This window comes from Leptonychotes weddellii, chromosome 10, assembly GCF_054177405.1.
Source record: "Leptonychotes weddellii isolate Sample4059 chromosome 10, ASM5417740v2, whole genome shotgun sequence".
Lineage (NCBI taxonomy): Eukaryota > Metazoa > Chordata > Mammalia > Carnivora > Phocidae > Leptonychotes > Leptonychotes weddellii.
The window spans coordinates 68,078,596-68,102,798 of record NC_138378.1 but is presented as its reverse complement, the minus strand read 5'-3'; the positions used below and the strand labels follow the sequence as shown (position 1 = coordinate 68,102,798).

General features: G+C 46.0%; 1 protein-coding gene across 10 annotated transcripts in view; it reads left to right on the top strand.

The window, feature by feature from the left end:
* BCL11A (BCL11 transcription factor A) overlaps window positions 1–24,203 on the top strand; it is a 101,057-nt gene that overhangs the window by 64,974 nt on the left and 11,880 nt on the right. For 6 of the 10 annotated variants that reach the window (XM_006747444.3, XM_081833579.1, XM_006747445.3 and 3 more), the window contains one exon: window positions 20,398–20,499. The exons of the other annotated variants lie outside the window; for them this stretch is intronic. In XM_006747444.3, the coding sequence (XP_006747507.1) occupies window positions 20,398–20,499 (102 nt within the window). The remainder of the gene's footprint in view (window positions 1–20,397; window positions 20,500–24,203) is intronic. 10 annotated transcript variants of the gene reach the window in all.

Here is a 24,203-nt window from a genome sequence, read left to right as displayed (position 1 = left end):
GTTATTGGGGTCTGAGACATCCTTCAGAAACTTCATGGCCACCTATTGTTTTATAACCGACAGCAATCTTTTCTTCTTTCTTTGAAGATAAATTTGTTTTGGGTGGTAGTGACTTCAGGCTGTTTTTGAATCTTTGGCTTTTGGTTTGAATTTTTTTTTTTTTTTTTTTTATTGTCACATCAACCAAAGCTAGGAAGTTTTACTGAATCCCCTTGCAGTATAATTGGTGTTTCCTTTCATCGGGGGAGCAAACTATTTACAGCCCTAACAGGGTTTACAGTGAATTGTATAAGTGATACTGACTTCTGTGTCAGCAAAAAATGAAACAAAAACTGATCATAGATGACATTACCTAAATGACAGTACCTCCGTGTGTCCTTTCTTTCACATTTGCTGTAATCCTGTTACGGCATTGTCCTATTACCCCAAGTACTGTCATCTTTAAATGCTGTCAAATCGTAACTGGATTGCCAAGGACAGAGGAGAGGAATCAGAGAGAGCACAGTGGCATTCCCCAACACACCACAGAGATGGCTCTTTTCCCATCCCATAGGCTGAATTCTTGGAGAAATTGCTCAGTTAAAATGATGACTCAGGTGTCTTTTATAAGCTTTGACGAAATAGCCAGATTCACTCGTCATGTTCCTAGAAGGAAAGAAACATTCTCTTTTAACAGCTAATGAGACACACTCTTCCAGGATAATGTTCATGTTTCTGCATAATGAGAACTCCTGATAAGTATTATTATTGTGTTTTCAAAACCAGGTCAAAAGTAAGAGCAAAGACAGGGCTCTATCTAAGAATTTAAAATCCAGTTGTTGGGCGCCTGGGTGGCTCAGTTGGTTAAGCGACTGCCTTCGGCTCAGGTCATGATCCTGGAGTCCCGGGATCGAGTCCCGCATCGGGCTCCCTGCTCGGCGGGGGGTCTGCTTCATCCTCTGACCCTATCCCCTCTCATGTGTTCTCTCTCTCTCATTCTCTCTCTCTCAAATAAATAAATAAAATCTTTAAAAAAATAAATAAATAAAATCCAATTGTTTCTCATAATGTTTTCCCAGACTTGGTGAGGAGATTCCATTTTAGAGATGGGAAACTGAGTCATAAGACATTTAGAGGCAGATGTTATGGGACAGCTGGAGTTGGGAACATTCGTATTTTGGGTTTGTTCCACATGTCTATGTTCCTCCTTATATATTGAGACCAGACTAGTGTCCAGATTTTGCATAAAACTTTCATAAATTTCCAGTCTTCACCTTTCTGCAGCTTCTGTAGGTAGACTAGTTGATGGGGAGATGGCTGCATTAAAATTAAGCCTCTTGCTTTTTGTACTCCATTTCTCCTAAATAAGGGAGTGAGAAATGGTTACCCAAGCACCCTTATTCAGCCTAGCTTGGCTGCCCAAGAAGAGGGCTAAATTTAAGGGGGGCCAGCTAACACTTCTTTCTCATGCCTCTTTGTTTTTTGTTTTTGTTTTTTTTTGCTTTTTATTTTTTAGCTTTGGATTTTATAACAGTATCACTTAGTCTTCCCTTGATCTGATTCTGTATTCGTTTTTTAATATATAATGTTGAATAGTGTGTTCTATTATTTATAGCTCTCCAGAAGGATTCCCAAGGGAAGATAATCTCCATTTGAGGAGATGATTTCCCAGTCTCCATTCAGATGACGAAACAGTAACTGCCCACTGAACGGCCTCCCTCCGGAGTGTTTTCCTTACGCTCTCGGTGTGTGGCATGCGGGCTGCAGACACCCAAAAGCCTGACTGGAGGTGCAACCTGGGATGTGCTGACATTAACGCGAAAGGACTGGCTAATTGACTTGCAAAATACAGGTTAGGGAGTTTTATGGGATATCAAATTATCCTACTCTTTTTCTGATTAAAGACAAAATATTATATTAAGTAGATCATTACATGGGTAAAAGGTTAGACCTTCACACACTTAGAGGTGTAGTGCTGGTGTTCCCCCTGCTGTTCACAGCATTTCCCTGTGGCAAATAGTGGACGGAGGGCCGGGAGACTCACTGTTCACAGAAATGTGGACTGTGGACCATCTGAAGAGAGAAGTTCAATTTATAGGAGGGGTGTTTGCCCTGGCTTTGAATGTCCTGAGTCTTTTTGATTCTGATAGACTAGAATCTCGAAATGAAATATTCATTTGTTCTGATTCCATTGCTGTTAGCAGGGAAAGGGCGAAAACATGAAAGGGGGAGTGAGTAGCGGGCAGAGCAGCGGCCGGGTTTCAGAGATGGGGTCTGCCTTTAAGGGCATCCACGGGGCCATGGAGTGGAAACATCCTGTCAAGGGATGCGGTCGTTCCATGACTACCAGCGTCTTGGCTGTCACCCCATGATGCCTTGGTCAACTGTCTAATGGTGTCAGGTTCTTCCTGAAAGAAATTTCAGTCCTAATCCTGATGTTGAGGTGGAGCTTCCATGTGTCTGATAATCATCTGCCAGCTAATCCATCATGCTGCCCACTTCTGTGCATTATTGATTTCAAAGCCTGAGGACCTCAGGCCACCAAAGGGCTTGTGATTTGTAGAAAGGGACAATTTCAAGGCTTTTCCAGGCCAGATGTATTGTAGACAGGTAGGTCTTTAGAAATTATTTCTTAAAATATGTGTGTGTGTGTGTGTGTGTGTAGGGTAAGTGGAGGTTTCTTGAATTTCTCGCTTCGGTACTTAACTACACATATGTGCATCAGGTGAACCATCAGTGTTTGCCACCCCATCTCTTCCATTGTGTGAGAAGAAGCTGTGGTTGCCAAAGGGGAGGTGGGCAGTGTGGGCCAGTAGAGCTGTGGTTGGTGTCTTGATTTGATGTATGGGGGAGAGAGCAGACCACAAGTCATTCTCTGGAAATGAGCCAAGGTCCACCTGCAAAGCAATGACCCTGAAAGCCCCAGTACCAGCATCCCCAGGATGTCTTGACCTTCAGCAGCCTTTTTGTCAAATCCACTTCAGAATGGAGAACAGCTTGCTTCTGTCCTATCCTGTTGACCTGCTAACAGACGCGAGTGTCAGAAACTTTGGATAGATATGGAAATAGAGCCCTAAAAATACTAAACAGACCTTGTATGGTGCCGGGGTGGGGGGTGGAGGTGGGGAGCAGAAAGTTGGAGAAAGTAGAGGAAATGCTAAAATGTGCAGCCTCATTCCCTAGCCTTCCCGTTGAAAATGGGGATCGGATGCAGCAATATCTATTTCCTAAGAGAAGACAAAGCCATCTGTCGGGCGAGGGAGTTTGTCTGGAAGGCCTGGAATTGCTGTGTGACCTTAGGGAAACACTTGCCTTCTCTGGGTTGAGCTCAGCCCGTGGCTCACAAGGGGCGGTGCTGGTATTTATAGACCATGTTTGAGAGTCCCGAGTGGAAGGCAACTTCACTTCTTAGCTCAGAATAGCAAGTGTTGTTTCTTATTTCTAGGTTGCTGGGACAGCTTCCTAGGAGCCTCATAGTCGGCAGCTTGGTGACGTTAGATGAAGGGTTCGTCTTTTGAGTCGATTGGTTTTTGCCACTTTCCACGTATTTTCTGGGTCTAGGTATTTTCTTATTTTTTCCTCCCAGGCAGTACCTAACTGAATAGGGAATCTGCCCTGGCTCACACGATCCTGTTTTGTTAGTTGGCTTTAAAGGCACTGAAGGTTTTCCTGGGACTGGTGTCTGGAAGTCGATGGCCAGCCCGACAGCAGCAGGATGTGGGTGGAGGCATGGGCCCCTTTGGGGTTAGCGGCCCACTGTGGCTGTTGAGGATGCTGCCCTTAGGAATCTTGCTGGGGTCGCCTTGCTCCACCCTGCCGGGTTGCTGTGACTTTAGCTAATTCTGGGGTTGTGTGAATTCATCAGTCTAGCCTGTGGCACCCCATCCCATCCTGTCCCATTGCATTTCAGAAGCCGGCAACTTGCAAGGCCAGGCTCTCATTACCCTCAGCTGCCTGTGTTTGTTTGCAGGCCCTCAAGAAAGAGCTGGGTCTTCTTAGGGAATTGGGTGCAGTATCAAACTTGGAGTCAATGTGGGAACTATGGCAGCAAGGGATCGCTTGTTTTTTCAGAGCTGTCCCTTGTTCTTGGTGGGGGTGTGCAAGTAGTTTTTATATTGCCTATTTTGCCTTAAATACTGGTCTCTTTGTTGGCCAAGTCTTAGGCAAGTGCCACAGAGCATTTCCTTTTGGCCTAAATGTGATGACATTTAGATGAATTTGATGAAATAAACACAAATTTGCATATGCGTGGTCATGGACACATCACCCATCCTCTTGTCCACCCCAGCATGTATCCCATAAGGAGCTATTCCTAAGTGAGAATGCCTATAATTTTGAGGTCTTTCATTGGAAGGGTGATCAGGGCAGAAAACCTCAGCCCCATATGCATTCTTGCTTGAGTTGTTAACCTTTCCTTCCTTCCTCCTCTTTTTTTCCTCCCCATCCAAGGTCTCCCTTCGCTTACATATGAGCCAGCCTGGAAGTATAGACTTGACCTCCACCTCACCAGGTGCAGCTGCTGACCAGCGCAAAAAAATAGGAAATATTTTTTTTAAAAAGAAGTTTGGGTGGGGGGAGTTTCTGTTCCACAATCACTGCTGTTTCAATAAAAAGCAACCTGGTTTATCTATAAAACCTACTTCCCTTTCTGTGAATGTGACCGTTTTCAATAGCAGAAGACCCTGATGTATGTGTGTGTGTGTGTGTGTGTGTGTGTGTGTGTGTGTGTGTTGGGGGTATCGGGATGGAAGGTGACAAAAGGGAGACGCTAGAGAGAGGATGGAAGGAAGAGAGACGAGAGGTGGAAAAGAGAAGAAAAAGGGGAAGAGAGAAGGCAAAGAGGCAGGTGGAAAAGAAGATCGAAATTTGAGCTATTTTTAGCTGAATGTGAATGCAGATTTCATCAGGCTTGTTGACTGTGGGGAAACACTGTGTGGGGACAGTCACCTTGCATGTAACTTCCTGCAAAGCGGCCATGGTGACTAAATTTTCTGACACTGTCAGAGTTTGGACAACCCTGCCAACTCCTGGAAGGGCAGCCCAGCAACTGTCACAGGCAAAGCATCAAAAGCGTGAGCTGTCGATAGTGACCTGCATTTGCAGAAAATCTGAGAGCCTTCTAATTAACAGGGGAGCTCTAAATTAGAGTAAAGCTGTTTGACAAGCCCCCTCAGATGCGTTAAGTGTCACAGCGCAGATAATCATTACATCTAACAAGCTTCTGATTTTTAACAGAAGCTATGAGATGAACTCGCTTATAATGGTTCAGTTTCAAGGGGGGAAGAAAAGCCACTCCCCTCCCCGAAAAGGAAGAAAGAAAGAAGGAAGGGAAGAAAGAAAGAACAAGAAGGAAAGAAAAGGCGGGGGATGAAAAGAAATTCTAACGCAAGTGCTTTGGGCAAATGCTCAGATCCCATCCCTGAATTCTTGCCTTTGTTGCTAGCCGAAGCATTGATACATCTTCTGTTTTAGAGTCTCCTTACTGTAATCTGTGTCTGCTAATAGGCCAGCTCAGTTCATTTGATGTTTCCCGGAGACAATAATCGTCTGTGAGTTATTTCTGACCATCGCGTATTCCGCGGGGTCTGAATTGTTGAAAGTGGGGCCCCAAACCATAACAACTTGAGCATTACAATCAAAACACATGATATGGACGGCAATTGATTAGGGTTGTCCCTTGGACGGAGAAACAGACTAGGGGCTGGTGGAGACTGCAGCTGTACCTGGGGACTTGCCTGAGCTTGCTTGGGGTTCATCTGAGCTCAGGCCTCCTGACCCTGTCCGGGGCTCTTTGCGCAGGGCTGGGGGATTTGAATCCCAGTGTGAGGCATTGATTTAAAGCAGCTTTCAGAGGCCCGAGTGGCGTGGATCATTTGGGTGCCTTCCTTTGTGGGTGCTACCCTTGCAAGACCATTTCTCTACCACGGGATATACATTAGAGGAGGAGAGGGCCATCAGTTCTTTGGCTTGTGTGGATTCCCCCCAAACTACCCACACCATCCTTGCAATTATTCATGGGAAATAAAATAATGTAAATCACGCTGCCTGATTCTTCTCAAACAGCTTACAAAGTAATCACAGGCTGAAGTGCAGGTTTTCTTGTAGTGTCTTTATCAGTAAATCAGATTTTGAGCATTTATCAGCGAAAGTTAGATTTAAACATCATTCCTGTAATGTTTGAAAGAACGATTTGTTTCAGTGGGGACTCTGCCAGTCAGTGATCTTCCAGCTTGACTCTGCTATCAATTATTGCTGCAATTATTTGTCTAGTTGGATATTTAAAATGTCATCAGAAAGAGATGATTACATATTCCAGAAAGCAAGGCACTGTATAATCAGATGAACTGAATCCAGTTAAATGTAGTGTGGTACCAACCTGTCCTTCAAAGTACGATTGTTGAGCTACCACCAAAGCAGCAGTCTTCTGCCCGGTTTTCAGGAAGCAGATCTTAACCTTGGGATGCAGCGTGCTGCCGGGGTCGGGTGATCCTCAATTATGGGAAACTTTCCAAGTCTGAAAATGGAATTGCTCCTTCAGATACACGAGAAGTGCATTTTGGTTATCTCATTCAATTCATCTGCAAATCTATAAATAAGAAGTCCCTCTATTCTTCTTGCTTCCTGTGGATTTAAATGCCAAATCCTGATTTGTGGCAAAGTTGTCACATGCCCCTTTCCCACTCTCTCTGCCTGGTGCCCAGGATCTAAGCAGTGGCAGTAGAAATTACAACTGTTTGGAAGCCAAGAAAAAGCTCCATTTCTCACTTTTCTCCAATTCCGGATATTCTCGGCCCTGCTCCATCTATCAGTCTTCTCCCCACACACCTCCTCCACCATACACCCTCCTTCTGTCCGCTCCACGAACAGGAAACAAATACAGCTTCAAATTTATTTATTTATGGAGGTAAAGAGACCACAACCTGAACACACAACAAAAAAACTCCAACCCAACTAAACCCAATGGTCCCAAATGTATAGAAATTTCCCCCTTAATAGTCTGACCCCATTTCTGGGCATCAGGAGTGCCCCTGATGGGTAGAATGTTCTATCTGAAAGTGACAGCCAAGCCCTCAGCTGGGAAACCTTAGTCCCTCCCCATTCTTACAACTGACTAGAGGTTGCAGGGACCGTCTCTGTATCTAGGTGGGTTTCGTGAGTTAGAGAACATGGTGGGCTGGCTGGGAGGGTTTTTTCCCAGTTCACTTCCTACACAGCGTGATGAGCTCTTATGTCTCCACAACATCTTGGTGGTCAAAAGGCTTTCCCACACTAACATAAAATGTACAGGGATGGGGGGGGCGTCTGTTAAGAAATTAATCTCAGGGTGCCTGGGTGGCTCAGTCACTGAGTGTTCCACCCTTTTTTTTTTTTTTAAGATTTTATTTATTTATTTGACAGAGAGAGACACAGCGAGAGAGGGAACACAAGCAGGGGTAGCGGGAGAGGGAGAAGCAGGCTCCCCGCCGAGCAGGGAGCCCGATGCGGGGCCCGATCCCAGGACCCTGGGATCATGACCTGAGCCAAAGGTGGACGCTTAACGACTGAGCCACCCAGGCGCCCTGAGTGTCCCACTCTTAATCTTGGTTCAGGTCTTGATCTCACAGTTGTGAGTTCGAGCCCTGCATTGAGCTCTGTGCTGGGCGTGGAGCCTACTTGAGGGAAGGAAAGAAGGAAGGGAGGGAGGGAGGAAGAAAACATCCAAAAAAAAAACTTTAAAGAAGTCACAACCCGTTGAAATGGAGAAGACACACTGTCCGTGCTGCAGTAAGTGTTGGCCCAGGAGCTGGCAGTGGACAGCCCTGTCACCTTCGTCCCCTCTTCTCCCTCACTGGCTGTGCTCCAGGACCTTGGCCTTGCCTGGGTGTCCCTGCCAGGCCCTGCAGCATGTGGCCTGCAGTCCCAGTCCAAGGTGACCCAGGTCAGCTGACCACACTGCCCTTTTGTGGGGGGGGGACAGATATTGCTTTGACCCTTGAAAGGGGGTTATCTGCTTGTGGTGGGTGAGGTGTGGTGTATTAAAGCCACAGAACAAAGGTGCAAAGGGCCTGGTTCAGCTCTTGAGCGATGGAGAGGAAGCCCTGGGTTCTGAATGTCTGCGCTGTTCTTGGGATTCCTGTTCTATTTTTAAGGGTGTACATTTCTCTCTTTGTGCCGCCTAGTATGTCTCAAGCAGAGGTGGGGGCCTGGGCCGGTGGGTGGGCAGGGAATCTGTGGCGCTGTGTCCGAAGCCCATGGCCATGGTGTCACACGCCGCGGCCCTTGCCAGGCCTTGGACTGGGGAGTCCGGGGCCTCACGGAGCGCAGTAGGCCTTTGCATTCTTTCTTTCCCAGGCCTCCCCAGGGCCGTGTGAGGATATGGTGCAACTCCTGGGGGATGAGGTGTGGGTGGCTGCAGGTGTTCTCCTGCATCTGAGGCAGGGAGGCAGCTGAGACCAGCCTGTCAACCTTTTCTGCACCTTCCATGGCCAGCTTCCTAGCTTGTTTTTAAGCCCTTTTAGTGGAGCAAAACCATGGGTTCTAAATAGAATTATTTGAACTGAAGAACTTCACACTGTTCCTTCTCTTGGGGCAGAAAGATAGGGGTGTAGGTGGGGGATGAGAATAGAGGAAAGTGTGGGAGATTACTAAAAAAAAAAAAAAAAAAAGAGAGAGAGAGAGAGGGAAAGGAAAGGGACCCAGATTAGGTAATTGGGGCCAGTTCATCAGAAGACTTAAGAAAATTTGACATCTATTGTAACTCTTCTAACTGTGTAATTATATGGCGTTTGGAAGGTGAATTATTAACCTGATTGTCCGTAACAACCATTGAGTAAATATACAATTACAGATTGCCAAAATTGTACAGTGAACTGACGGGCCAGCAGCCACTTTCAAGGGGCTGTAATCATGTCCTAGGTCAAGGCTGACCCGGAGGTTCCTTGGTTAGTGAATCATTTACTGCAGAAACCTCAATGACCTCAGGGAGGGAAGGTTCCCCTGGTCACTGCTGGCTCCTTCCAGCCAGCTCGTTGAGAAGAAATTCTCAAACATGAAGAAAAGTCCACTGAGCAGCACTCAAGTTCTGAGCGTTTATTGAGAGGCTTTTCTCTGCCCAGAATGGTGTCGGGCCATGAGAGGTGGACAATGAAGTCTTGGTTCTCAGAAGCCTGGGAGTTTAGTGTAGGAACTGGGGCCAATGGATGCACGATGATCACAGGGGGCCCTGGACCCAGGAGAAATGCAGCACAGAGCTGAAGACAGAGGAATGGCACAGCCTTTGTGGTCCCCCTCCATTGTCTAACCAGGGCCCTTTGTGAGCGTCCGTGCCCCCAGCCCTAGGTGCAGGGGGTGGGGGGTGGTAATCTCAGCGGGGCCTCCTCCTGGGGAAGTCCACAGCCCTCTCACACTGAGGAGCCAGCCTGTGTCAGCCAAGAGCCGCAGGCCATAAATGCAAAGTATGGTTGAACAAAAGCAGCTTTTGAGTGAGAAAGCTGAGTGGAGTTGTCCCAACCTGTCAACTTCAGATTTCTTTCCTCCTCCCCATAAATCAAAAAACGGCTGGTGGAAGGGAGGGACAGAAGCATTTCATTTTCAGATTTTGTAAGAAAATAAAATCAAATCAAAAGAACCTGTCCCACGCTGATACCTTACATGCCAGGTTTGAGCCTGAGGCAAATTTTTGTGGCCATGTAATAAGCCTCTTTAAAATGGTGACAGACCCTTGACTCTTTGCCTTGAATTACACTGATAAAAGACATTTTATTGCGTTAGAGCTGGGGCAGGAGTACAGGACCGTTCTTGCCTGGTCGGCCTCTTTGAAACCACGTCAGCCCTGCTGTCCACACTCCCCACCTCCTGACGGTTTGAGCACCATGGCGGCGGAGATCTGGGGCCCGTGACAGAGGGGGCTTTCTACCCAGCAGTCGAAAGTTGAGGCTCTGGAAGTAAAAGGATTTCAGCCTGAGGGGCTTGTTAGGGAGAGTGGAGTGTCTCCGTTCTTAGTAGACATAAGAGATCTTGACATTGGTGGCTCTAGGTCAGTCTCACGGTTGGGACCGCCGGGAAATAGAGCAGCTGGGAAAGCGAATGCTCTCAGACCTCATTTCCCCCGCGGTCTTAGAGAGATTCCAAAGACAAAATGATTCCTGGGTCTGCACTGTAGTGTAGGGTCCCTTTATGCCCCCTTGATCCCTATGGAATAGGGACAGGGGGCTTGTGGCCCCTTTGCCCAGGGAGGCCAGGTCTCCACCAGCTGAGCTCCCAAGTGAACCTGTTCACTGGGTAGAAAGGAGTTGAGATGGTGCATTCTTGGTTTGAAGAGCTTGGAGGTGTCTGATAACTTTGGGTGTTACCCTTGCTGAATCAACAGAATTAGTAAACCCAAGAACAGCTAGCAACACCCACCCGGTGACTGGATTGGGAACTCTTGAATGAGTGCAGATGATACATGTGGGCATCTCTTTTTTATTCAGGAAATTCTTTCCAGGTTGGTTAGTGGTATAAATGAAGGATTAGAAATTGGGTAAAAAGCCAGGAAAATAACTAGGAAGCCAAGAAAATAGGCCTCAGCTAAATAGGCTATGTCCACCTCTCCTTTGTTCTGTGGGATTAGGGCTGAGGCCAGAGCTTGGCTGCTCTGTGCCCAGAAGGAGGGAAGGTGCTGAGGGACTGAGGAAGAACGGTAGCAGAAGTTGGAGGAGCTTGTGGGCGGGCAGAGGCCTGTTTCTGAAAGAAGGACTAGCTGCCTTGGGATGAGGCCTGGCCTCATAGGACCAGAACCCTCCTTGATTCAATCTCACCTCAGGCGAGAGGGCAGCCTAGTTTTGTTCCTGAAGAAATGTCAGAGCCTGACCTGCTAGACCATTTTTTTTTCTTTTTAGTTTGTAGAGCTTTGAAGCCTTAAATTAGTTCTCATAATTTCTGAGCACTTCTGTATTAACCATAGAACATAATAGGTTTTAATTCTGGAGAATGGCCAATTCTGGTTCTAAGAATCTCTTGGCCAAGATTATCGTAGAGCATTTGGCCTGTAGAGTATGGCTTCCCCACTGCCTCAGACAGACAGACACACACACACACACACACACACACACACCACTTTATAGAGTCAGGAAGGCAAGTGATTGCCTGTAAATGGCATTAAGACTTGTGTCTAGACAACACACTCTGCCTTGGCTCACCTCGAGGGCTCCTGAGGTGAGTGCTGACAAGGGGCAAAGCTTGGTCCCCGGGAAGATGGACTGGACTCTGAGTTCCAGCCCTGACTGCATGACCTGCAGTAGGACGCTCTTGACATCTTCTGCTTCCTCGCTGGGGAGGTGAGGATAACACCTTCCCTCATCCCACAGGATTACTGTAGGGCCAGAATGTGAGGAGGATGCTTTGGGAAGAAGAGAAACCTCCCCACAGAGGCCAGGACATCCTTTCTTAAGAAGGGCCAGTCTGGGAGGCCTGACACAGCCTTCCTGGGGCTGCCTATTCTTTGGGGCCCCCTTCCCTTTAACGGTTGCGCAGATCAGTCCTGGAAGATAAGACCAGAAAATTCTCCAGCTCCCTGAGTGGTCAACCATGCCTCTGCCCTCCCTTGTCTTTCCAGTGACACCCCCCCCCCACCCCGCCTGCCGACTTCCTCCTCCACAGTACCCAAGAACACCTGAAAACATCAAGGATCTCTTTCTAAGTGCCAGGCTTAGTTTTCTTAAGCTTATTCTGGTATTTTCTTGAGACTGATGAAAATGGTGGTATGGAAGCATAAATTACATTTGCCGTGAATTAACAGATGAAAAGGCTTGGGGTGGCCTCTTCAGAGTAATTTGGGAGTTGCATGTTCTGCCAACTTTGACAGACAAGTCCTCTGCTCTGGCCTGTGTTATCAGAATGAAACGTTTGCTGAGCAAGTGGTCAGTCTCATTGGATCCAACTTTCTGGCCCAAATGCCTTTCCCTCCCTTCAGTGCAAAATGTTCATTCCACCCTCTTCAGGCACCTAATACTTAAGTCAGGAGAAACTCAAGTGTGGTTTTCAAGGCTTTCCAGGTGTCTGGGACCATGATTTTCTGTCCTTTTCTTCATTTCTCCTGTGGGCTGGGGGGGTGTGAGTGATATCTGTGAATGTATTTGCGGGAAGTTGGACAGTTTGGGTGACAGAAAGGAATTCAGGGCAGCTCCTTGGATCACTGCCCCCTTCTCACCACAAAGGTATTGCATTGAGCCCCACCTTAAGGAAGCCCGATACCCACAAAATCTCATCAATGGCAACTGATAAATTAGAGGGTGATTTTTCACATTACAGAAAGATTGTTAACTTTTCAAAAGGTTTCGCCACAGGGTTCCTTTAAATAGTGAGCTCCCCCACTGAATTTAAAGTGTTTGTTTACAGATCATTAACTACTTGACAGAGAGGTTGGGGAGGGGGTGGTGGAAGAAGCACTTAAAAGGTAAAATGTTAGAAGCCCTGCCAATTTTCAATGGGCCTGGAAGGGTGATGAAACATCTCTGAAATTATGTCGGTTAGCAAATGTGATTCCGTTTACAGAAACTCACTTTACACATGGCTTTCCAGGAAACCTTCACGTTGGTTGAGGGCAGGGACCACAGGACCCCGGGGCCTTGCCATCCTGGTTTGAGGTGGTTGGGAGAGGACTCTGGCTTTCCTGAGAGTCCTGTGTATGCCCTCACGAGCTGTGGGTGCCAGGCTCTGGCATGAGGCCAGGCTTTGCCACTGGCCGTCTGGCACGGACAGCTGAGACCTTTTCCCTTGACATTTAGCCTGAGTTTGTGGAAAGTTTTTTCCTGGTTCTCTGTGACCTTCAGTCTCTTTGGCTCTGGACCCACCTAGGTTTCCTCCTTGAAGCTCAGACGGGTGAGCTTGGCAAGATTGTGCCCTAGGAAGCTGAAATCCACCACCAGGCCTACTTTCTGAGCCTAAGAATTAGGCCGGCAGCTGAACCCAGTTCACACTGGCCTGTAGGTTCCTCCTAGTCCCTGCATGGGCATGAGGGGCACAGGCCCATCCTGGCCAGCATTAGGATAGCAGGTCTCTTCACTGCATCCCAAACTCCTGTCCTAGATCTGGTCTCAAAGAGACTCTGACTGGCCTGGGAAACAGGAGGGAGAAGCCATCCGTCGGATCCAGTCTTCTCTTTTTAAGGACAAGAAAACTTAGAGTCAGAAAGGGGAAGGGATTTACTCAAGGTCATGCACAGCTGGTGAGTGGCAGAGTTGGGACTGAAGACTCTGGATTCCTGACTTTGCGCCAGCAGCCTATCCAGAGGAGCGAGTCCCTGATGTCCTAAAGGAAGAAAAGAATCTGGAGAGTAAGGGTCAGTGCGGTTCATGGGCCTGGGCATCTTTAAAAGTAGTTCTTATATTCTCCCAAGTAACCTGAAAAAGACTCCAGGTAGAAGCAAACCTGCATGTGCATGTGTGCAAACACACACACACACACACACACACTCATGCACACCCCACCCCAGACAAACAAAATCCTCAAATACGGACTTGGAGAGGGGGTGAGGGTACCCTCGCCTTCCCCGTGGCTTTGAAGAGAAGAAAGGGGGGAAATTTGGAGGGAAGGTCAAGTCGATGATTGAAGAGACAAAGCAGGGTAGGAAAATCTCCACATTTCTTGCACAGTCATTTGTTGAAAATGTGTCAGCAAGTACAAGCCCATCTTAAACTGGCAATGATACATCTGAAATAGATTATTTAAGCCAGGGAGGCAATATTACAAAGAAGAACATGGCTATCAACACTTGTTTGTCTGACTTAAAGGAATAAAGCAGTGAATTCTGCCTCAGCGGACCACCCACCATTCATCAGGGGAGAAGAATGGAGGAGGGGGGGACGAAACAGGACAGATGAACTTTTCATGAAGAGTTTCACAAGCGTCCGCGTGGCTGTGTCCCTTATTTTAAGAAAATGTGATATTTGGAAGTATGAATTCGTCAAAGCTGAAGACTTCACCGAAGTCCTCAGAGGGTTTATTTAGATGAACAGATCCTCGTTGTCAACCGAATGGATCGGTGTACAATATTTTGATTTAAATGTGACTACCTGTTGGGCCCCATTTGCTCCGTGCACTCCTTGGCTTTTGCTCCGCTGAGCATCTGTGCCGGCTTTTGCTTTTGTCTAGAAAGTCCTTCCTCTTGGCTCCCCAGGTGCAGTTCCTAAGTTACTGCTTCCTGAAAGCCGCTCTTCTTCCTTTCAAGTGGAAGCAATTGCTCTTCCTTTGAATTTCCATAGCAGTTTCTCTGTGGCTCTCTCGTGACACACTTTCTGCATGGGAGTAGAGCGATTTCTGTCCAGGCCTTATCTTCTCTACTAGGTGAAGGCTGCCGCGGGGAAGTCTGGGTCTGGGTTTTCTTTGTGTTACCCGCAGACGCTGGCCCATTGCTTTGGGCCTCACAGGCCCTCAGTAAATAGTTGTCGAATGAATGCCTGAAAGAATGAATGAATGGAATTAACCTGGGTGACACGTTTTGCATAGTGAGGTACACAGTTAAACCAAGGGAAAAAAACTGTCCCGAGACAATTTGTCTTTATATAGCTGACCTTCCAGTCTCCTTGATAAATTCCACCATTCTAAGGCAAAAGCTTAAAGTGTAATAAAAATTTATCTAATTCACAATCAAGTGAAAATACTTTGGGCCCAGAGCCAAAGAATATTATTGGAGTGCACTTTTTTCAACACCCTAAATTTAACCAGCTGGAATTCTTTTTTTTAGTACCATCCTATTCAACCTTTTGAAATGAAGGATTTGCCTTTTAGTGGGAAATCTGCATTTCAACACAAAGATGGAGCACAATGTCTTTGGTTTAGTTATTCTTCAGAAAAGCAAGCTCTTTTTTTTTTCTTTTTTGAATTATATGCTTTGCTTATGTTAAAGACACAGATTGCAGAAAATTTTGTTTAGGCCTGACAGATTGGTAGCTTGCATTTTTTGCATTTTTATAGATAAAGGGGCATGAAAGGTGTCATCTCTCCTCCCCCTCATTGAGTGAATTCCTAGGATAAGAACTCAAAAGGTGAAGTTAGTTTTCAGATAGTCAAGGCTATGATAAGAGGATAGAACTGGTCAAAAAAGAAAAGTTTTTAAATGAATAATTGATGAAATGGAAGTCACTGATGAAGTATCGGGGAATGTAGAGATCACGAGCAAGTTTCAGCACAGAAATTCTGTTAAGTGTGGTATCTCTAAAATTCTCGCTTGGTTTCATTTATACAGGATACACTTTTTTTTTTTAAGATTTTATTTATTTATTTGACAGAGAGAGACACAGCGAGAGGGGGAACACAAATAGGGGGAGTGGGAGAGGGAGAAGCAGGCTTCTAGCAGAGTAGGGAGCCCGATGCGGGGCTCGATCCTAGTACCCTGGGATCATGACCTGAGCCGAAGGCAGAAGCTTAACGACTGAGCCACCCAGGCACCCCCAGGATACACTTTTTAAAGAGCATCACAATTTGGTAAAACCTTAGCTAGTAAAAAAAAACAATGATGGAATAAATGCTCATGTAAATGCTCATGTCTAGAACAAAAGGGAATGCAATTTTGACAGTATCAGAAGGTTAATTAAGAAGTCTGTTAGCGATGATAAACCTGGCACATTTTCAGTTTAGACTGACATGACTCAAGACCTAGGCATAGCTAACGTTTGCTCTATAATACTGTGATAAGTCACAGAATCTGAGAGGAGCCGGTATCTGTTGTAAACGGAGGGTCAAGAGCTAGAAAGACGTTTAGTGGATTTGCTTTCCGGTTAAAGAAGCCTCTGTCCCAGACTGGCTGCACTGTTGTTACTTTTGTGATTTAGATCCACTAATATTGATAGAACTGGAATTGGTTCCAAAACTGTACAAACTTTCAGGATGCATTTGAAGGGTAGTCTGTAAGTTGGCTACCGGCTGGGGGGAGAGGGGATTTGAGAATTTTGGAGCTGGAACAGTGGGTCAGGGTCCTTTATTTTGGCCCATCACCTAATATAGAGATTCCCTCCCCATCGTGGTGGGTTGTCACTCATTCTTTTCTTGAAGACCCAGAGTGAATGGGACGTTATGGCTTCCTAGGGTAACCCATTCCACTTGGGGACAACCCTACTCCTTTTGTGCCCTACCTGGTTGGAAAAACAGGGAAGTTTTCTAAAAATATATGTTCAAGGGGCGCCTGGGTGGCTCAGTTGGTTAAGCGACTGGCTTTGGCTCAGATCCTGATCCCTGGGTCCTGGGATGGAGCCCCCCCCCCGCCCCCGCTGGTCTCTCTTCTGGGTGGGGAGCCTGCTTCTCCCTCTCCCTCAGCCTGCCGCTCCGCCTGCTTGTGTTGTCTCTCTTTCTCTGTCAAATAAATAAATCAAATCTTTAAAAAAAAAAATGTTCAAAAAAGGAAATATATATACATGCATATACACTGTAGTAAACATCAAACATCTATACGTCTATGTACCCCTCTAGAGAGGCCTGGGGATTTGATACCTGATAAAAGTCGAGCACCCAGAGCGGCCATCAAGTGTGTTGGAAATGATGCTTTGTGCTTAGCTGTTTCCGCACATTTGTAGACAGCGGTATTACTTGTCGATGAGGAGACTATAATGTGGCTGCGTTACATACCCAGTGATTAATTTCAGAAACAAACAGCATGTCAGTAATAAAGGAGTCTTTGAGATGTTCTTGAGGAAACCTAAAACTTGATTTAAGGACCTTAAATTCCAGGGACATCCCACAGGGCTTATAGAGCTCTGCATCAAAAGTTGGTACCCATTGTATATAGAAATGTAAAGTGACCAATGTAAAACATTAAATCAAAACCATTCCCAAATTTTTGCAGATTTTTAATGAGACCTGAAAAATAAGATTCATTATTTTTTATTCAGCCCAAGGAAACATTGCAACTTAATAGTGCATAAGGCATTTCCAAGGCCCCAAGTGGAAATGCTGGGTCTCACGAGACCTTTATGAACCAGAAGGTTAAAACACCTTTTGCCAGAAGAGTACAGGCATTTGAAAAGACTGATCCAGAAGAGGGCAACACATCCCATTTGTGAGTCCAGACAAGGAAACAGAGTCCAGTTCTTACACCATCCATGTCATGGGCCACAGCTGCTGTCTCAAACATTTCAGCTTTTATGGAAGTGGTGAGGACACCATCTGTCTGACATAAACTGGTTTGGATGTTGTCTTGTGCAAAGAGCATTCCCTGTTTGATGGAAGGCTTGGCTCTATTCTCTGTCCTGTCAACGAGGAAGGGTGGCACCTGGGATTCCACATGAAGAGATTCTTAGGTATGTCCCAAGCTTGCTCTGGTTTTGACTGTTCTGAAGGAGGTGAGTCCCAGACAGAAGGGACGACAGTCTTGTAGCCATTCTGGCTCTCTGCCAGAGGAACATGCTTCCAGCTTCCATGCCTCCCCTCGCCCTAAGACAGCAGTATTAAACTGGAACTGTGCCTACACATCACCTGGAGGAGTTGTTAAACACAGATTGCCGCACGGCCCCCACCCCCAGGTTTTTATTCAGCAAGTCTGAGGTGGGCCTGAGAGTTTGCATTTCCAACAGGCTCCCTGGGCCTCGGTCTGCAGTTTGAGAACCACTGCCCTAAGAGTACCACCAAGGAAACAAAAGAGAGCATAGCCAGACTGCCCACTTTCCAGCCCACCACTCCCTGGGGAAGAGAAAAGGCCCTCAGCCGGGGGTGGCTCAGGCAGGTAGAGCTGCTTGTTGAGTGTGATGCTAAGAAGCATTCATTGTGAGACTTTGCCTAAAACATGTTGAAATAATTGAAAGCATCACAGCAAAAAGTTAAACCCTAGGGAGGCTATTAACAATTTAGCATTTCCAGTTCCTGTGAGAATGTCGACTACTTACCAAGGGGAACGGGTTCAGTGGGAGAGGCTGCAGAATCAGCTGGGGTTCCCCATTGCCTTTGCTTCGATGCTCTTCCTGGACGAAGAGAAATGCAAGGATGGGTCTCTTGGAAAGACAGTGTCAGTAGCTTGTTAAGCTGACAGGAACAGTTTGTCTCTCTTCAGCTGGCTAATTCTGTAGGGGAAGCAGAGGTAAAGGGTGAAAGCAGTGAGGTCTGGGTTGGGGAGAGGGTGCAGCTAAGAGGCTCAGGAAGCAGATCAGGTGTTGTTTTCCAATTTTGAAGCCAAGTCCGATTATTTGGATCCTTCGAAAGTCCCACTCAACACCTCTGGGTTGGACTCTCTCCCAAGAGGTTGTCACGAGAAGTTGTTTCTCTTAATGGGTCAGGAGAAAGAGAACCCTCCTCACTGGCACTTCTTGGGCAGGAACCAGGGGAAGAGATAGATGGATATCCCAGAAAAGAGCACTGGATGGGAAGTCAGGAGACTAATTCCAATCTTCACTTTAACCGTCAGCATAGCTGTGGAGCAGCCACTTGATTTCTCAAGGCCTCAGTTTCCCCATCTGTAAAATGAAGGCATAGACTTGAGGATCTCGAAGGTTTTTTACAATTCAAAAGCCAAAAGCAGGGTCGTGGTGCCAGATACCCAGGTACTGGCCCTCACTTTGTCACATGGCCTGGCCCTGTGGAAAAGCGGACCAGGCTGCTGCCCCCGGAAGCTCCGCTTGCTCGGGGCCGACAAGTTTGTAGACACGTTCACCCACTGAAGGTAAATGCGAGCGGTCAGGCCTGGATTAGGCTAAGAGCCCTCCCATTTCTTGCTGGAGGCCGTATCAAGGCACCTCATGGCTCTTCTCAGAGGAAGTGGCAGGGAGTTTGAAATCAGACCCTCCCTGTGCAGGGGTCCAGGTCCCTTGCTGCATTTCTACTAGGGTCACAGAGCTACCTCAGCTGTGTGGGTCTCCTAAGAAAAAGATTTCCGTCTTGGTCACAAGACAAACTTAGGAAAGGGCTAAGGCAAGAGCAAGTACAAAAATGGGTTCTCAGACTTCTTGTTGAAAAACAATGACTAAATCCGTAGTTAATTTTACCCTCTATTCTCAATACCCTGTTTATAATATAAACAGTTGAATGAAGACATATTATTATTTTTCTTAAGTCCAGTCTTTGCACTTTTCACGGGTTCATTTTGTGGTATTTATTTTGTTTGGGGTTAGAGCGGAGGATATGCCTCTCGAGATGGTCTCCGAGAGCAGCCCCCTTTGCAGGCCTGGTAACAACCGAGTGTGAGATCTTCCACAAGCACCACGCCATTGTTACCCACCGGGCTCCCCATGAAAGGGAGCCTTGTGCTGACTGCCCTGGCTGTTCTTGGCAGCATGAATCTCTATAAGGAGAACAGGATGTATTTTACACTTGAGACCTGCTATCCTAGAGTCTAACAACAACACTTTTAAGTGCTCTTAATATTAAGCTAATGGAAAACATACTCTGTTTACTCACCATCAAAGTCTGTTTTTCTTCTCTCCCTCCTCCCCCAATCATCACAACCTCCCAGCCTCTAGAACACACTGAGTATCTCCTGCTCCATCGATCCTACACTCTGTCTCAAGGTTGACCTCTCCATGCTTGGTTGGCTCAAGGTGGACTTGGAAAAACTAGGAACTTACCACATAAACCATATAATCCCCAGGTCGCACAAACCAAATATTTCCTTTCTCACAAAAGTCTCAGTGCTAGAAATGCTTGATTTACTGCTAGATTTATGTTTACTGGTGTGAGAAGTCATTTCTCCTCACCAGAGAGAGACCAAGTGCGGGAGAATGGAGAAGGTGGGCCACTTTTTCTGGGTGCTGGTTCTCTCCTTGTCACGTAATAGTAGGATTCCTCACCCTCAAGATGTGGACTTGGCCAAAGTTATTTGAACCCCAGAAGTCTAATCTTTATTCTCCACTGCTTTGTGTTGTAAGAAGCCATGTCTATATGGGGTATTCCATTGGTCCGATTCTAGAGTGTGGCCCAGCCCACGATTTCCCGGTCTCCGAAGGTGCTGTCATAAGTACAGCTTGGGAAGAGGGAGCAGTGGGACAGGGAAGGCAGAGTGGGCCTCTCTATTCTAGAAGAAATGATTCACAGATTCACTCATTTCCTACTTGCGTATTGTTTTTTGCTTGGGCTTATCTTGTTAAGTAAATGTATGCATGTAAACCAGCCTTGCAGATAAATCCCCTCCATTTTGCCAGTCTACCCCCTAATATTACCAATTTCCCCCTTGCTGTGTACACATCTCTTATTATAAGACAATAAACAATAACAAAGAAGCAAATGAACCAAAGACCACCCCCCCCAACTAAAACAAACCCCTTCTCTTTTGTCTAAAAAGACCAAAATCAAAAACAAAACAAAATTGTGTGGAAATAACTTCATCGCTGTTTTTTTGATACAGGCCTTGGGCCTGTTAACTATCTGCAAGGCTGTTGTAATGATGTTAATCTATTTTAATGGAATTGAAATGTGATATCCTGTGGTTTACGATGCACATTGTTTATAGCTTTAGTGCTTGATTTTGGGTTTCTTTCACAGATAAACTTCTGCACTGGAGGGGCCTGTCCTCCCCTCGTTCTGCACACGGAGCTCTAATCCCCACGCCTGGGATGAGTGCAGAATATGCCCCGCAGGGTATTTGTAAGTTGAGCATTATTTTTTCTACAAATGTCCATGTGTATAAAGATGAGAGTTTCTGGAAATTACCCTTACCTTTTAAGTACTGAAAGGAGTTACAAAATAGATTGGCATCCTCATCTGCATTATTCCATTACTCACTTGGCACCCTCTCCCCCACTCCACTCGACCCCCTCCTCTTTCCCCTCCCCTTTTTTGTTTCTTTCCTCACTGAAGACATGGAGCTCACAGCAGCTCATCCCTGGGGTGGGGGTGGGGGTGGGGGGGTCTTCGCCCCAGGGTCTTATCTGGCTCCACGGCTCGTGACCATATACCATCTGTGTGTTCAGGGCCCATTTTATTGCTGGACATTCACTTGCATGGCCTCATTTAGGACTTGGAGTTTTTATTCCACGGTGTACGTGTTAGCAGAGGCCAGAACCAAAAGAAGTCAGTTTAGAGTTACTCTAGAGTTGTTCTCATGCATGTTATATATGCATTTATGTGTGTATTGAAACATGGTATATTTGTATATAGACATGGTGCCTTATATATGTGCATACATATACAATTTCTACTTATTTTTCTCCTAGTTTTAGAGAAAAATGCACAGCATTGTTGCTTAAATTCAAAGATTCCACGGCCACCCCACCACTACCATTAACACCATCCAAGTACTTGTTCAGACCAACTTTTATGGTGGGGAAATGTTTATGAAATGTAGATTTGTATGTTCGTAAAAATGTGTTTGAAAGATGTTGTTTTAGAAGGTAATACAGTTTGCTTTTCTATGTAGTAACAACTAATAGGAGTCATGCATGGCTACACAGTCGGATGGGGGTGGGGGTTGATTCTACCCCAAACACGAAAAGGCAGCTTCCAGAAAAAAAGAAATGTGACATCAAATTTTTATTTAAGGAATGTATTTTTATTTTGAAAGTATGTGAAAACTAACCTGTTGTGGAAAGAAGAAAAGAAAGGGAAAGTGTCACGGAAAGAAAAGAACAAGATGCAGGTGTTCAGCTAGAGAGGGGACTGGTTTTTAGGTGGCAGAGGTCAAGTAGACCTCACCATCTTGTGAATGGTGTCTGCAGGGCAGGGCATGCGCCCTGAGACCAGATTGGAAGCCAGTTGTTTGTTTTGTTAACTCCTAGGTAATCCTAGGTAACAAAGAGTTATTGTGTGAATTTCACAAGTCCTCAAGTCCTGAGGGCTGGGCGGTGCAGGGGTTAAAAAGTCCCTCTTCTGCCACCCCCTCCCCAACACCAACCTGGGCCTAAGCCTGGCTTAGGTCACTGATTGTAGAGAGTTTAGGGGGTTGGACTCTTGGTTTCGAGCCCCTACATGCTGACTGGGTGGGGAGAGCGCTCCTCATTTGGCTGGGGGTGCCTGGGGCCCTGCATGGGGCCGTGGGAACAGAGCCACCCGTGGAGGGAAGGGAAAAGAAGGAAGTGGGGCAGTAGAGAGGAGGGTGGAGCTGAGTGGCCAAGGGCTGCTGGCCTCCCTCTTCCGCTGACCCTCCTGAGGGCAGGGGGTTGGATTGGAGGGGTGGGAAACTAGGAGCCTGATTCAGAGCCCATGTCTTCTCCCCCTCTTCCCGCAAAGGGAGGGTGCCCAGTTTGCTGGTGCCCATGCCGGCAGGACCAGTTTAGGAGTGACCAGACAAGGTATGTGGAAATGGGTTGTGGAGTTCCAGAAAGCTCTTGAGCAAAGCTGACCTCCAGGTCACTCAGCTGCCTTAACCGGCTGCCCTTGGCTGGCAGAGCATTTAGCACTTAACCTTGTGGCTTCCCTGCTGGTCGACCACAGTCGTGGGCCCTAATGTGGCCCCCTCTTGCTGCCTTCTAGCCGGGGCCTCCCCTTGGCCTGGGCTGAGGCCTGGATTCTGGATTCCAGCCTTCTACAGGAAGCCCTTCTGGGTGTACAACGTGGTCAGTCATCACGCTAGGTTAACTCACCAAGCCTGGGAGTAATGAAAACTCACATTCACGTCGGACCTGGTAGTTTACATATGGGTTTTGTATACGTCTGTCATCTGAGCCTCACAATTCTTTCAGGTACTGTTTTTATGCTCACTTTACAGATAGGAAACCTAAGGTTCAAAGAAATGACATGACTGGCTCAGAGCCCTAAGCTGGTAAATAGTAGAGCCAGGGGTCTGGTGTCAGACCTTGTTCTTCCAAATCCTGAGGCTTAGATCACATTACTTTTTAGCATTGCTGATAACCTAAAAATGGGTTATTCCTTCCCATACAGTAAAAAGAAATAAAATAAAAGCCGGTAGGTGAGTTAATAGCCAATTTTAACCGTTTGATGCCTGGAGTTCCTACGCTTGGGGCCAGGTCTCAGTTTATTGCTCTAAATCAAAACAATCCCCGTGAATGCCCAATGAGGCTCTCAAATTGAGAAGTTGATTTTCATCAGAGTAAATGAAGAATATTATTATATTTTACATGTCAATAAATCAATGTAGCCCTAATTTTGCCACGCAGGAAATCAATTCTGGCCTTTCTAAACCATCAAAGATGTTATGAACAAAGTAATTTCACAAATTATGGCAAGTAACACATTTATTGATGACTGCAGTTTAGGAATTGAGAATCTGTGAGCACCGTAATATAATATGGTGCAGTGGCGTGAGCTGAGTAAAACACAGATTATGTGGTGAAACTGTAAGGCATCATTTGCTATTAGTGGACTAGTAATAATTACCAGTTTCAAAGCCGCTCTTTCGATGTAATCTTTAGTCTCAATCGTAACAGCCCTTCTCATTGACGTTATGATTACACTAGCTGCCCTCATGATCTAGAATATCTAGTTGATAGGATACTAAAATGCGATAGTGAAAACTGTATGTTGTGTGCTCATCATAAGATGAAATGGCATCTTCTCTGACCCGATGTATGGAGAGGAGAGGGTAACAGCATAGTGTGAACATATACTGTAGAGTGATCACATCACTGGCTCTGAAAACAGAATTTCAGGAAGGTTCAGAGCAGCAAAATAAGACAGACTTTTCTCATTTAAGCCTTTTGGAGAGGATACAGGTGCGCTCCCTGATGCGGTGCTATATGACTTTCAGCACTCACCAGTGGCCATCCCGTTCAGGGTGCATGCGAAACCGGCATTGCTAATTATGGGTCCAGTCCTGGGATTCAATAGAATATTATAAGCTAAGATACGATTTTAAGGCATTTGGAGTGATGAAAGTGTTAAGGACTTGTTTCAGCTGACAGATCTCCTTTTTACTTATCCAATTCAGATTGTCAGGCTAAATGTATGATAATAACACAGAGTCCTAGGGAGGCAAAGGAGAAAGCCACGGAGGGTCACGTTAGTTGGAACCAGATAGTTTTTTTCCTGACTATTTAGGACCCAAGTCATTGTTCAACAACAACAAAAAATTTATGAAAATACTCTCAATGATGCTTTTTATTTCCCTTTGAAGAGAGGAGGAAAACAAAAATAGGCAGATAATGTGATACTAATGTCAGCATTTTCTTTCAAAATCTTTCTGCCTTTTTTTTTTTTTTCCTCCCTCCACATTAGGCAAATGTTGGAAACCTAATTTTGGTATCTTATCATCTAATCTTGTTAAAGAGATTTACCCAGGAGTGGGATACATTGAGGGAGATTATAAATGCATTGTAAAGTAAATTACAAGGTCAGGGCAGGGAGTCCATTATTCAGACAAGTGCTTGAGCAAGCGGGCTTGTTTTGGAATGCAA